General features: G+C 37.9%; 1 protein-coding gene across 9 annotated transcripts in view; it reads left to right on the forward strand.

The window, feature by feature from the left end:
- The first annotated feature begins 655 nt into the window (after positions 1-655).
- Positions 656-14,986, forward strand: part of OMA1 (OMA1 zinc metallopeptidase) — a 66,541-nt gene continuing 52,210 nt past the window's right edge. For 3 of the 9 annotated variants that reach the window (XM_063655115.1, XM_063655117.1, XM_063655121.1), the window contains exons 1-5: positions 692-750; positions 8,133-8,648; positions 10,733-10,961; positions 14,056-14,229; positions 14,327-14,434. In XM_063655115.1, coding sequence (XP_063511185.1) covers positions 8,149-8,648; positions 10,733-10,961; positions 14,056-14,229; positions 14,327-14,434 — 1,011 coding nt within the window. In that variant the 5' untranslated portion in view covers positions 692-750; positions 8,133-8,148. Of the gene's footprint in view, positions 819-989; positions 2,951-4,929; positions 4,963-8,132; positions 8,649-10,732; positions 10,962-14,055; positions 14,230-14,326; positions 14,435-14,986 lie in introns of those variants that run through there. The other 6 variants (XM_063655127.1, XM_054438505.2, XM_054438514.2 and 3 more) reach the window with 6 other exon arrangements.

The raw sequence follows: 14,986 nt of genomic DNA on the forward strand, positions 1-14,986 counted from the left end.
ATATGGGACCTCACTACTCATCCATCACAATCCAGTGTTTATTTGTACTGGTTTATTTGTACACTTTTATTTATTTGTGTATATTTGTACACTTTTTTTAATCGCCTGTCTTTCCTCACTGTGATACAAACCACGAAAGTCAGGTCTGTCTTGTTCACTGCTACATCCCTGGCACTTAAAATGTAGTTGATGCTCAAGAAATGTGTTTTGGTGAAATGAATGAAACATACTATACACATAATTTTGGAGCCAGCTACTTTAACCTCCAGACACGTAAGATTATACTCCATCTTTCTTAAAATGCGTCCCTCCAAAAATCATATGAAAGCACTGTTCCCATACTCCAAAGACTATTTCTATGAATGCAGATTCAGAACCAGGAAGCCTTCGTCTTTTGGCAGGCTTCGAGTCTCTTCCCTTTTGGCTGGTAGTGCCGTAGAGACTACAACAGACACAGCCTTGCGTGGATCATTCTTTAGAGGACCCAACTCACCAAGGACGGGAGAAAGTTGTCCCTAGACAAGCAGCCCAGCCCAGGGCCATGTCCCTCCTTAAGCCACACGGGGACGCTAGAGCGCCACAGTCTGCGCGGGGCCCGGGGCAGCTGGGAGAACGACTCTGGTCAGCCGTATTGACTGCCGGGTGTGGGCGGAGCGAAGGGCGTCCAGGCCGGTGTGGCGGGCAGGAAGTGCGGGTGCGCGCCTGCGCATAGGTCGGGTCGGAGGTGTCACTGCTTTCGCTTCTGCTTGAGTCAGTCCTCACGGTGACGCTTTTCCCCAGCTTTTCCGAGTAGGATCGTGCCCAGGGGAGGAGGCAGAGTGCGGCAGTGGGGAGGGGGCGGAGCGCAGAGCGCCTGCGGGGGCGCCCGGGCAATGAGTGGGGATCCTTGGGGATGGGGATACGGGAGGAGGCGTGGGTGGGCGATAAGGCTGCGTGGAGGGGAGGGGCGCGGGGCGCCGGGGCGGGAGACGGAGGGGACCTGTCCTGGGGGACCCCGGTTCTCCCCTAGCCTGGCCCGGGGCACGCCGGTGACCCCGTGTGTCTGCCCCGTGGCAGTACTTTCGTGGGCCGCCTGCCCTCCCCCTCAGCCCGCCCTTCTCCGCGGCTCCGCTTTCAGAGCCGGGTTTCTCACCCGCGTGGCTTCCGGCTCCTCACCCGGCACCTCTGCCGGAGGGGACCGCCTCCCGCCGCGTCAGGCATGCTTGTCTTTCACCCCTTCCCTCTTCAGGAGAAACTGAACACGTTTTCCAGCCTAAACTCGGCAGGGCAAACCAGAACATTCCCCGTCTAAGCAGTTCCGGGGAGTTTTAACAATTTCCTCTTAAACTGGTCTACAGAACTCACTGTATACTGTTTAAATGTCGCCTGTGTGTGGAGCAACAGTTTTATTGTGCCGTGCAATCCTCAACAAGAAATTGTAGTCCAGGGAGATGAAAGTCCCTTATTTGGCATTCAGGCGTTGATCAAGGCCGTGCAGCCCTCGCTAAAAGGATTTAGGTTCATCTCCGTCATTCTCAGCCGGGGTGAAGGGGTGTAGTCTGACATTTGGAAGCTTAAGAACCAAGTCTGCTGCCGTCCAATTCTTTTTTAAAGCCTTCCATCATGTGTGTACTTTGCTTGAATGATTATTTTAAAGTACATGTCCTATTTTTGCCAATCTGACAGCTGTTTCCATAGAAACTAGAGAAGAAATAGTCATTTTCAGCAAGAGTTGTTAAAACTGTCTTCCAGGCTTCAGCTGTGAGTGCCAGTGAGTGCTGCACTTGCTCATTCTGAGATGGTACTTAAAGAATTAAGGATCTGAAATGTTCTTAGAGGCTAACAATCCAAATTGTTTAATTTTCTCACATCATTAATTTTGTAATCCTAGAAGTCTGCCAGCTATGTTTGTTGACCTGCCACAGCTCTTTGAAGAGAATGTGTCAGCCCTGATTTTTTTTTTCTTATGTGCTCTGTAGTCTAGTGATTGGCTCCTTGAAAACGCATGAATAGATTTCTTCCCTCATTCTTTACCCTTTCTTCAGGATAAACCGGGGATTACAAAATATCAGGCACTGTTTCTATTCAAAATGACACTTGGTTGTCAGTGATAGAAATGATAATGGTTTTAATTATATATGTGTAGTGTTGGGGCTTTTGCTTATACCTTCTGTGTCAGTAGGATTCTTTTAAAATTTTTACACAAGTCATGAGAAATGAGAAGGAGTTTGCTTGTCATGAGCAGAGCTAAGCAGTGTGAATAGATGTACATAGACACAGAGATGAGAGCTTTCTTTTTCTGTGGGGTGTAAGTAAATCAGGGAGTTTGGAATTTAGGAATAGGTGAAGGAGGGTTGGGGAAAGTGCCTGGAGAAGTAGTAGGAGGGCCTGGTTCACCATATGAAGGAGTTTATGGAAGCCATGGAAAACCAACGAAAGTCCAGGCTTGGTGGCTCATGACTGTAATCCCAGCACTTCGCAATGCAGTATGATCAGTTGAGCCCAGGAGTTAAAAACCAGCCTGGGCAACATAGTGATACACCGTGTCTACAGAAAAAATTTAAAAAATTAGCTGGGCTAGCCGGGTGCGGTGCCTCAGGCCTATAATCCCAACACTTTGGGAGACCGAGGTGAGCAGATCACTTGAGGCCAGGAGTTTGAGACCAGCCTGGGCAACTTGGCGAAACCCCGTCTCTACTAAAAATACAAAAATTAGCCAGGTGTGGTAATGCATGCTTGTAATCCCAGCTACTGAGGAGACTGAGGCACGAGAATTGCTTGAACCCAAGAGGCGAGGTTGCAGTGAGCTGAGGTGGCACCACTGCACTCCAGCCTGGGCAACGACAAAGTGAGACCCTGTCTCGAAAAGAAAAGAAAAACAATGGAAATTACAGAAATAGTTGCCTGAGTGGAGGTTTAAAAAAGTAATGATACATCCTGTAGAAATTTGAACTGCACAGAAATATATAAGGTGAAAATACTAATAATCCTTCTTAACCACCATCCTGCCATTCAAAATAATTGTGAATAGTTTGGTGTATCTTTTTTCAGATTTATTTTTGTATATACTAGCATATTTTCTCATTACTATTTTTGCAAATTGGGGATGGTTTTTTTAAATCTGTTTTGTTCTCTGCAGTATCTCTAGCATCCATCATGGTGCCTAGCATTTAGTGGGCACTCATTAAACATTTTCAGAATGAATGAATAATAATACAGTTCACAGGTCAAAAATACAAAATCTGAATGTTTGGTTAAGGTCGTTAAAAATTTTTAAGTTCATTGCCAACATTTAAAAATTGATAAATTTCACCTAAAATCTGAAATTCTGGCTTTACTTAAAAGTTTTGAATCATTTGGCAAGTTCAAATTCCATCATACTGTTTGCACCTCCTTTAGATGGGCATGAATCTGCATTCACATCAATATCACTTTGCTGATATTCACTTGCCTGGACCTTACAAATCTGTACTGTGCAATACAGTAGACACTAGCTACATATGGCCATTTAACTAAGTTAAAAATTTCATTCCTCAGATGCACCAGTCACATTTCAAATGCTCAGTAGCCACATGTAGGGTCTACCTTATTGGACAGTGCAGACATGAACATTTTTATCATTGCAGAAAGGTCTGTTGTATGGTGCTTCTTTAGACGTTTGAGTTTGCCACCTCTGCTATACAGAAGTTTTTAGGTAGCATTTATTATTATTTTTTAATTTGTATATCCCTTTGCCAGAGATTGCTATCTTTTAAATCTTTTAAAGATTTACAGATCACCATGTCATTTTTTAAATGATTACATGATATTTACCAGGGTAGGACTGTATGTTAATTGTTGGGGTAGGATTCTGTTGCCAGGGTTTGCATTTTAGAAATAATGTTTTAGCTCTAGTTTGGGGTCAAACTGGAGTGGGAGGGGTTAGTGGTGAAATAAGGCAGGGAGATTAGGTGGGTAGTGATCAACACCATAAGACCACAGAGCCCAGGAAAGGCTAGAATGAGATAAGAAGGAGGTGGAATTGACATGACTGATTTAATGTGGGCTGAGATATTTTGGATGCCAAAGTTGCTGTAGAGATAATCCAGTATTTCTGGAACTGATTAAATGTTGAAAATTGGTAAATTTGGCTTTGCAAAGTGTAGGAGGAACCCTCAGCTAGTTCCAGTAAACAACATGTATAATATTAAAATGCTGTCAATTTACAAAAACAAATGTATAACTGTTTTATACCATGTAAACGTCTTAGAGATCATTTATTTGCAGAATACAGAAACTCATAGAAGAAAGGGCATTATTTTGGGGATAAAGTAAAAGCTCATGAAGCTCAATTAAGTGTAGGAAGTACAATGGTTTCATGGGAATCAGGGAGGTCTTACTCTCATGTTCACTCTGGCTTCGTGGTCTCTCACTTATCTTCTGTCTACACTTATATTCCATTGTCTTTTCTGTGGATCCACTTTTTTTTTTTTTTTTAAAAACTTTTTGTTTGTAGTTCTTGCTTATATATTGCTTTGTTTAGCCATAGCACCCGCTGTAGACCCAACTTACACATGCCTTTATATTCCTGTGCAGATTACTGTTTTATGTAAAATCTTTTTAGTGTCAAATACCTACTCCTAGCTCTGTAGCTAATGGTAGGGGTTGCTAGGGATGAATGTGGCCGTCTAAGCCCGTCCCCTAAACTGAGGCTGTAAGATGCACATTTGGAAAAGGAGTTATGCTTGGGCAAGTGTCTGAAGCTTATCTACTACAGTAAATCATCAGATTTGAGGTCAAGGAAAGAAAGTGGGCTTGTGTTGTTTTTGCAGTTTGACTTCTAGAAGAAGACTTTACATTTAAACCTTAATACACTTTCCCATTTAAAACAGTTCTCTCCATTTTTTTTTTGTCTTTCTGCATCTGCCTAAATGGCATGAAAAATAATTGCTGCCTTCCTGAACTCTTCAGCTACTCATGGATGTCTTTTTAAAAATGCATACAGTATGTAGTATTTAATAATTGAATTTTATTATCCCCCAATAGTCTTACTTAGGTTCAGTTTTGTCTCCCCAACTAGATTATAACCTCCACGAGAGCAGGACTATATTCTGTGCTGCATAACTCTCACGGCCCCTAGCCAATGAAAACCTTACTAGCTACTCCAGTATGAATTGCAAAATGACTTCTAGGCTTAAATTATTTTACCGCTTTTCAGCTTGGTTCAAAAAAGTAAAAACAAAGTATCTTGTTAATAATGTCAAACTATTATATATCAGCCTAGACTTTACTAATTTAAAATTGGTAGTATTTCAAAAAGGGTTAACTCGAAGTTAATGTTTTACTTAGCGTGCCCTTTATTAACATTATACATTAACAATGCAAGGGCAGGATGTATGAATTACATAAAAAATAAATTTGAGTAATTTTCAAATAGTTTGATATATAGATAATACTATTAAAACTGGTAGTGGTAGTCCTGAAGCATCTTTCTAGATGATATCATATTAGCTTAGGTTGAGTTTTACATATTTTTTTCCCAACTTTTATATGAAGATTTTGAAACATGCAGAAAAATTTAAGGAACACATATGTAACTATCACTGAGATACAATGATTGCTGATATTTTGTTTATTGACCTTATATCCTTTGTGTGTGTACATTTGCTGTACAATTTGAAAGTGAGTTTTATTTATCATGAACAGATCCTTCGGCAAGTATCTCAGGAATAAAATAGTCACATAACCACAATATTATCACCTAAGAAAATAATAATTACCTAAAACAACTTGAAATTCAGTTCATATTTAGATTCCCTCAATCTGGAATTTGTTTTTGGTTTTTGGGTTTTTTTTTTTTTTTTTTTGACAGGTTCTCGTTCTGTTGCCCAGGCCAGAGTGTAGTGGCACAATTTTGGCTCACTGCAGTCTCTGCCTCCCAGGTTCAAGTGATTCTCCTGACTCAGCCTCCCAAGTAGCTGGGTTTACAGGCAAGCACCACCCTTTGTAATCTCTTCCCGTGCCCCTTTTTTCCTACAACTCCTCAAGCAGTGACTGATCTCTCTGTCACTATGGATTAGTTTGCATTTTTTGCAGTTTATATTATAGAGATGGAATCAGAGTATGTACTTTTTTGTGTTTTTCGTGGTTTTTTTTTTTTTTTTTTTTTTTTTGAGACAGAGTCTCACTCTGTTGCCCTGGCTGGAATGCAGTGGTGCCGTCTCAGCTCACTGCAACCTCCGCCTCCTAGGTTCAAATGATTCTCCTGCCTCAGCCTCCCGAGTAGCTGGGATTACAGGCAAGTGCCACCACACCTGGCTAATTTTTGTATTTTTAGTAGAGACAGGGTTTCACATTGTTGGCCAGGCTGGCCTCGAACGCCTGACCTCAAATGATCCACCTGCCTCGGCCTCCCAGCGTGCTGGGATTACAGGCGTGAGCCACCATGCCCAGCCTTTTTTTGTGTTTTTCAGTGAATGTATACAGTTCATCTAAGATGTCAAGTTTAAGATTTTATCTTTCATTGATTTTAAGAAGTTACGTGTCTTGTAGTTTTTTTCCTTTGTGTTTCTTTTGTGTAGGGTTTGTTAAACTTTTTGAATTTGTGGTTGTATAGTTTTCATCAAGTTTGGAAAACTTTTGGCCATTATTTCAAGTGTTTTTTTTTTTTTTCTGTCTACACCTCCCCCCCGCTTTTTGGGGACTTCAGTTAGATGAGTATTAGGCCACTTGAAGTGATTGCATACCTCATTGATGCCCTGTGCCTTTTTTTATTATTGTATTTTCTCTCTGCATTTCATTTTAGATGGTTTCTATTGATATGTCTTCAAAGTCACAAATCTTTATTTCCACAGTGTTAATCTGCTATTAGTCTCATCCAGTATGTTTTTCATCTTAGATCTTACAGTTTTCTTGTTTAAAAGTTTAGGTCTTTTAAAGAAATATATTACATATCTCTACATAACATGCTCATATTTTCCTTTAGCTTCTTAAACATGTGCAGTATAGTTACAATAACTAATATCCTTGTCTACTAATGCTGTTATTTGTTTATTTAGGAGTTAGTTTCCACTGATTGATATTTCTTCAATTATGGATCACATATCTTGCTTCTTGCATGCTTGGTGATTTTTAATTGTAAATTGCACCTTGTTAAGTGCTAAATAGTTTTGTGTCCTAATACCTGTTGAGATTTTTTTTTTTTTCCTGAGATGCAGTTGTTGCTTGGAAGCATTTAATCTTTTTGGGTGTTGCTTTTAATATTTGTTAGGTGGGGCCAGAGCAGCTTTCGGCCTCGGACTAATCTTTCTCTAATGTTGAGGCAAAACCCTTCTGAGTACTCTGCCCACGAATGATAAGGTTTTCTACTTTGAATGGGGGGGGAATAGGCAGTATACCATGCCCTGTGTGAGCCTTTTATATTGTTCCCTCCAATCTTTTCAGGTGGTTCTTTCCCAGCTCCAGGGGATTTTCTTACACATATACCCAGACAGGACTCAGCTGAATATGGGAGGGGGATTCTCTGCAGAACTCTAGAGTTATTTCTCTGTGCAGCTCTTGTCTTCTCTTGTCCTCTGTCCTGTGAGCTCTAGCAACCTTGGTTTACTTGACCTCCCAGCTTTATCTCTTCGATTTAGGGGAGCCACTGGGCTCCACCTAGGTTTACCCTGTCTGCACTGTGGCCTGGAAGCACTCTCCAGGCAATAAGCTAGGACAGTTGTAGGGCTCTGTTTCACATCTCTTAGGGATCACTGTTCTTCATTGCCTAATGTCCAGTGCATTTTATGAGTTAGATTTTACTATTCTGTATTACATGCTTCCTTCCAGTTATTGCAAACTGATAAAATTTTACTATTGTTTTTATCTAATCCACTTTATTGCTCAAATAATTTGCTGTTAAAATAAAAATGGCTCTTCCCTAACTAAAAATTAAAAATGAAATGAAAAAAATTCAAGCTTCTAAAGTAAACGTTGCATAGTAAATGTCGTGTTATGTATACTCTGGTTTATCTTGCTGAACGGCGTTGCTCTAGGGGTGATGAGTTGAAACCCAAGGTAATTTAGCCTGAGATGTGTTAGAAGAACAACTGACACACCTATTTAATAAGTGTTATAGTCCCAGTTTGGTAAGTAAATATTTTCCACAGATATTTATAGTTTTTTTTGTGTTTCAGGTAATCAAGTGAAAAAATGAGCTTCATCTGTGGATTGCAGTCTGCTGCTAGAAACCATGTTTTCTTCCGATTTAATTCACTGTCTAAATGGAGAAAATGTAACACATTAGCACCAACCTCACAGGGCTGTCATCAAGTACAAGTTAACCATATAGTAAATAAGTATCAGGGACTGGGAGTAAATCAGTGTGATAGGTGGACTTTTCTGCCTGGAAACTTTCATTTTTATAGGACTTTTAACAACAAAAGGACAGGAGGCCTCTCAAGTACCAAAAGTAAGGAAACTTGGAGGATTACCAGCAAATGTACTGTATGGAATGATGCTTTGTCAAGACAGCTACTAATAAAAGAAGTTACAGCAGTCCCTGGTCTGTCAGTATTGCATCCTCTAAGCCCTTCTCCCATAAGAGCTATTAGGAATTTCCACACTTCTCCACGGTTTCAAGCTGCTCCGGTTCCTCTCTTGTTGATGGTTCTTAAACCGGTACAGAAGTTATTTGCAATCATTGTAGGCAGGTAAAATGCTTTTTTAGAAAAATAAACTTTTGTATTAACTTTTTGCATTAATATTTTGTGTTATATTAACTTTTAGAAATTAATTTTTTTATTTATAAAACTGTACTTTTAAAGAAACCTTGTCAGATGCCCTGTCTCCCCGCATTTAGCTCAAAGTGAAGTTTCTAAACGGTAGGTCCTGCCCAATTTTGTTGTGTATGATTTAATAATCTTGAAACAATTTCCTGCATACTCTTATGGTATAGAATATGATCTCTTTAAAAGTTATTCTTACATTTTGTATACGCATTAAAAAAATCTTATATTTATGATTACAAGATCTTAGGATATATGGATCAGAAGTGTTGGTTATCACTTATATATAAGAAGAGTACTTACAAACATTTCTTTTTAATTTGTGGAATTTAAGGCAGCAAATCATAAAACTGAGGAACTTTGCTTATATAAGGGTGGGCCCACTCCTAGTTAACTCTTAAGTCATTAATGCTTCTTTTCTTTCTATTCTGTTCCCAACAAAATCTTTGTTTTTTTTCTTGATGATCCTTTATAATAATATTTTCACAGCTTGATAGTGCTTTAACCCTTTTTCTCTTATTTGTTTTATGAAGATTGAAGAAAGCTAATCACTGTTTCTTCATAAAGCTTTCTTGTGTTTGATGACTGTGAAGTCCCTTCTAGCCTTCTTACTACCCCATGAACCAAACCAGTTTGCTTTTGATCAAAAACCAAGAACTTCTATTTGTAACTTATTGTGTTTTTCTTGATTTGGTGTTGGCACCCAAAAGCGATACAGCTGTATTGACTATTGGTTGAAGTAATAACGCTCATCCCAGGTTCTTGGGATGCTCTTTCTGATTTCTAATATGTCCTCATCCTTTTAAATTATTTATTTGTAACTTTCTTGTTTTCGTTACTATTGTTGATCACCTAACATTTTTCATGTAGAATATGTCTTTCATACATTTTAAATAAAGGATAATGTCATGTAAAGTTTTAAATAGGAAATAAGTATACTCGATAGTTTGATATATGTCCCTTTAAATGGACACACTTTGTGTAAAGGCATTGGGATGTGTCACTTCACAAAGAGAACTTTAAGAAGTTGTAAAATAAATTTTTGTCAAAAGATTGATGTATATATGGTAAATTTTTGTTGTGATTTTACAGATCAACTCACAAGGAAAATTTTTGTCCCAGTATTGAAAACATTGCTTGTTGTCAAAATGTTTCTGAACACTGCTAAGCGGCAGAGAGTATTGTTGCCTGGTAGAAATTGGACCTTTTCAGATGTTATCTATAAAATCTCCCACTTTCTTATGAGTACCTATGATCTTGTTATCTCTCCTTTTTCATGTTCTAAAGAGGATAGTGGAGTTTCTGCTACTGAGCACTATTTATTTCCAAAATGAACGCTGAGGCAGTTTCCCTTGTACGTTGTTGAATCACTGGCAAATTGTGTTGGAGGTCTGAGGAGCAGTGGGAAAAATAGTGGTTCCAGGTATAGATTTATTGTACTCTAACCTCTTACATAATTATTTAGGCATTTATCCCTATTAAGTGGCTAAGTGGTCACACTCTGGAATGTCATTGCCTTCATTGCTTGGTTTTCCTTTTATTACCTCGGTGGTCATGGACAAGTTACCTAACAATTTTCTCTTCTGTAACAGGGTTATTATGAAGATTAAATGAGATTTTATATATATATATATATATATATATATACACACACAGAGAGAGAGAGAGAGAGAGAGAGACAGGGAGAGAATTTTGCATGTACTAGATAGTAATAAATATTAGCCAGTGGTAGTTATAGTAAACTAGCATCTCATTTAGTGTTTATCCTTAAAATAGGTGAAGAAGAAAATTTCAATGAGTATTAGAATTTTTTAACTGTAACTTTACATCATTGATTATTTTTCATCATTTAGCTAAGAATTTTATTAATTGGAAAAGCGATGTATTCAGCGAAATATATCATACAAATTCAGGTGTTTGAGGACATAAAATTCTAGTGTATGCATTTGAGCTTTAGTGATATGTGCTGGAATGATTATCAGAACTTTGAATTTTTCTTTTTGCTTTAGGGGCATAAGGAAATGGTGGCAGGCACTTCCTCCTAACAAGAAGGAGCTATTTAAAGAAAATATAAGGAAGAATAAATGGAAGCTATTCCTTGGTTTGAGTAGTTTTGGATTGCTCTTTGTGGTGTTTTATTTTACTCACCTGGAAGTAAGTCCAATCACAGGAAGGAGCAAGCTACTATTATTGGGGAAAGAGCAGTTCAGACTTTTATCAGAACTGGAATATGAAGCAGTAAGTAGTAAGAGTTGTTTTTAATTAGACTGCTTAATATAACACTCAAAGTAGGAAAGTATCTTAAATGTGAAAGATATGTTGTTTTTTAATTTTAGTCTTTGATATGAAATTAGCATTTTTTTTTCCCGGAGGCCTCAGACCTTTCACACTTAGTATTCCTACTGCCTACATTGCTTTTCCTAGTATTCGCCCAGCTAACTCCTGCTCAGTACATTTCACCTTAAATGTCGCTTTTCTTAGGAAAGCCTTCCTTGATTATCCAGACTGGGTTAGGCAGGGTGACTGGATCAGGCCCTAGGAGGTATCCTTCATACCGACTGAATTATGAACCAGCTCATTTGTAGTTGTGCCCATTGCTTGGCTTTACTGGGGTTAGGTCTCCTAGGCTTTTTTCCTCTGCATACTGTACTTTTCCTTCAAAGCACTCATGAGAGTAACATAATTATTTGCATAATTATTTTTTTGATAGTCTGTCTTCCTTGTTAGACTAAGCTTCATGGGGGCAGGGATCTTACCTGTTTTGTTTATGGTTTTATTTTAAATACTAACACAGTATATAAGAGTAGAGCTTAGTATATATTTATTGAATAAATAGATTTATAGTCAGAATTCTTATACCTTGAAAATCAAGTAATATAAGATTTTTTTTCCAAACATCAGTTTCAGCAATTTATTATATTTTTTGAATCCAAATTTAAGTTGTAATTTAGAAGTCTTACCTCTTTGGAAAGTATAGTAACTCAGGTAGTTAAACATTTTGTACCCTAGTGAGTTTCTTAGGGACAGAGGTCATTTTCTCTCCAGTTCATAGCACATACACATGTTATGTGCCCTGTGGCTCAATTAATATTTGTTGAATTCATATCCAGTAGCCTCACTTGACAGCTTTGGCATGGCTAAATCTTTTTTTTTTTTTTGAGACAGAGACTTGCTCTGTCACCCAGGCTGTACTGCAGTGGTGCCATCTTGGCTCACTGCAACCTCCGCCTTACAGGTTCAAATTATTCTCCGGCCTCAGCCTCCAGAGTAGCTGGGACTACAGACGTGCACCACCATGCCTGGCTAATTTTTTTGTATTTTTAGTAGAGATGGGGTTTCACCATGTTGACCAGGATGGTCTCGAACTCCTGACCTCAGGTGATCCACCTGTCTTGGCCTCCCAAAATGCTGAGATTACAGGTGTGAGCCACTGCACCCAGCATGGTTAAATCTTTTTATTCCAAATGAACTTCTGAGTTTGTCAATGGAAAGTTACTATGAAAAAAAAGAAATAATGTTTTCTTAGTTTAAAAATTGTTTTTAATCCAGGCAAGACCAATCTCTTGTAGTAGAGTATATACAGAAATTTGAGATGTTTCTTAGGATTTTGTTGGAGGCAGGTTTAAGGAAAGTGTTCTGGAAAGATTGAGACAGGCCTAGTATTAGTGCATCTTTTACCATTCACATTGCTAAGAAATTTTTTAAAATTTATATATATCTGTATACGTGTATATGCATATAGACATAGATGCATTTTTCTTTTTTGCTCATATTAGCTACAAATGTAATACCTGTGTGATAGGAAAATTTAAACACATGTTCTTATAGGGGTATTATAAAGTGCTATAATTACATTTATTGTTTTATCTACTTCAGAAGAGTTAATAGTGGGGGTTTTTGTTTGTTTTAGGCAGTTCACATTGGTGAATTATGCTTAAGTCTTTAAGATAAAGACTACTTGTAAGTTCATATTCTATAAAATAATGTCTTTGTAATGCGTCTCAAGGAGAAAAGTTACTAACTTGTTGATTCTTTTTTTTTTGAGACTGAGTCTCACCTCTGTCACCCAGTCTGGAGTACATGGAGTACAGTGGTGGGGCTATCTTGGCTCACTGCAGCCTCCGCCTCCAGGGTTCAAGTGATTCTCCTGCCTCAACCTTTCGAGTAGCTGGGACTACAGGCGTGTGCCACCACACCTGGCCAATTTTTGTATTTTTAGTAGAGATGGGGTTTCATCCATGTTGGCCAGGGTGGTCTCGATCTCCTGACCTCGTGATCTGCCCACCTCCTAAAGTGCTGGGATTACAGGCATGAGCTACCCTGCCCAGCCACTTGTTGATTCTTAAGTGAAAAAAAGCATACACTTTATGAAAGTTAAAGTAATATTTTAGAACATTTTTAATTTTCTCAGTACACTTGAAAGCGCTCATGAATATAACTTCAGAAAAAGTATCTTCTGTGGTGGCTAGTCTTAATCAGCATCTTGTAGAGACAGTGATAATGCTCATTAGTTCTGAGATTTCAGTAATTTCCTTGCAATCTGTGAATAAAACACCTTAAAATTAATGAAATGTCTATTTTGGTAGTTTAACTTTCTTATTAAGTATAGGGTGTTTTTCTGTTCAATGCATTGTGAATTTAATTTTCTTCTGTATTTTACTTAGATGAAATCTTAAGTTCTCTAGGCTCTCCTTTTCTTTTCTTTTCTTTTCTTTTCCTTTCGAGATGGGATCTCATTCTGTCACCCAGGTTGGAGTTGGAGTGCAGTGGCAAGATCTCAGCTCACTGCAACCTCCGCCTCCTAGACTCAAGCGATCCTCCCACTTCAGCCTCCCATGTAGCTGGGAACACAGGTGCATGCCACCACGCCTGGCTAATTTTTTGTGTTTTCGGTAGAGACGGGGTTTCACCGTGTTGCCCAGGCTGGTCTTGAACTTCTGAGCTGAGGTGTTCCTCCTGCCTTGGCCTCCCCTAGTTCTGGGATTACAGGCATGAGCCATCTTGCCTGGCCTAGGCAGTGTTTTCTAAAATGTTTAGGGAAGTGGAAATAATACTTAAGTATTCGTTTGTAGTTTAATCAAAAAGAGTGAAATTTTGATGTCAATCTATTCATAAAAAAATCTTAGTATTAGAATTTATTCCTTTGTGAGAAACCACATTGTCTTTGCATGAATAATTCAGATTTGAGAAATTTGAGTGCTTAATATATACAGATTTTTATATAATTAAAACTTAAAATGTTCAATAATAAGTAGCCATATAACTTTCCATGAAGCAGAGTAAGCATTTTGTAGTGCTCTTTTAAAATAAGAAGTAATTTTTAATCTTTCAGTGGATGGAAGAATTTAAAAATGATATGCTAACTGAGAAAGATACCCGATACCTGGCTGTTAAAGAAGTGCTTTGTCATCTAATTGAATGCAATAAAGATGTTCCAGGGATCTCTCAGATCAATTGGGTTATTCATGTGGTTGATTCCCCAATTATTAATGCCTTCGTGCTTCCAGTAAGTAAATGTTCTCTAACGCATTATAATTGTTAAATTTATTGTCCTTATTTTTTATGATGTTCTAATTGCTTACATTATTTTCTTTGTGGTGCAGAATGGACAAATGTTTGTTTTCACTGGATTTTTAAATAGTGTAACCGATATTCATCAACTTTCTTTCCTTCTGGGCCATGAAATAGCACATGCAGTACTTGGGCATGCTGTAAGTACCTAAAATGAATGTTCAGGTTTGGAAAAACTGCTTTGAAGTTAACAAGTTAAATCTTTTAAAGAACTGATTTTTTTCAGGTTTTTTAAAAATGATAGACTTTTAGTTTTGAGTAATTGCCTTAATCTGCTACCTGAAAAAAACATGATTGGCTAATTTTGAGAATTTTTATGGTCTTTAGTATTTGATACTGAATAAGATTTTTCTTAAATACTATTTTTATCACCTGTCTCTTTTGCTAAAAAGTAATTATTCTCAACCCCTAATTATTTCAAATTAAATTTTAAACTTTCTGTAATTATTAATATACTTGTAATCTAGTCAGAAAATTAATTGTAGGGAAGTGATATTACTATTTAAGTGGGTAAATCATCTTTTTTTTATTCATTCTCAGAGGATAGCTTGGAGCATCTTTGAAAATGTCTAGAATGATGTGTCATGTGTAATTAATGCAGAGTAATAACAATACCTTGCCATTTTACAGTTTACTGAGCTTTTTAGTATATGTAGCTTCTCATTCATAATTTTAATACCTAATGAGGTATG

This window comes from Pongo pygmaeus, chromosome 1 (genome assembly GCF_028885625.2).
Source record: "Pongo pygmaeus isolate AG05252 chromosome 1, NHGRI_mPonPyg2-v2.0_pri, whole genome shotgun sequence".
NCBI lineage: Eukaryota > Metazoa > Chordata > Mammalia > Primates > Hominidae > Pongo > Pongo pygmaeus.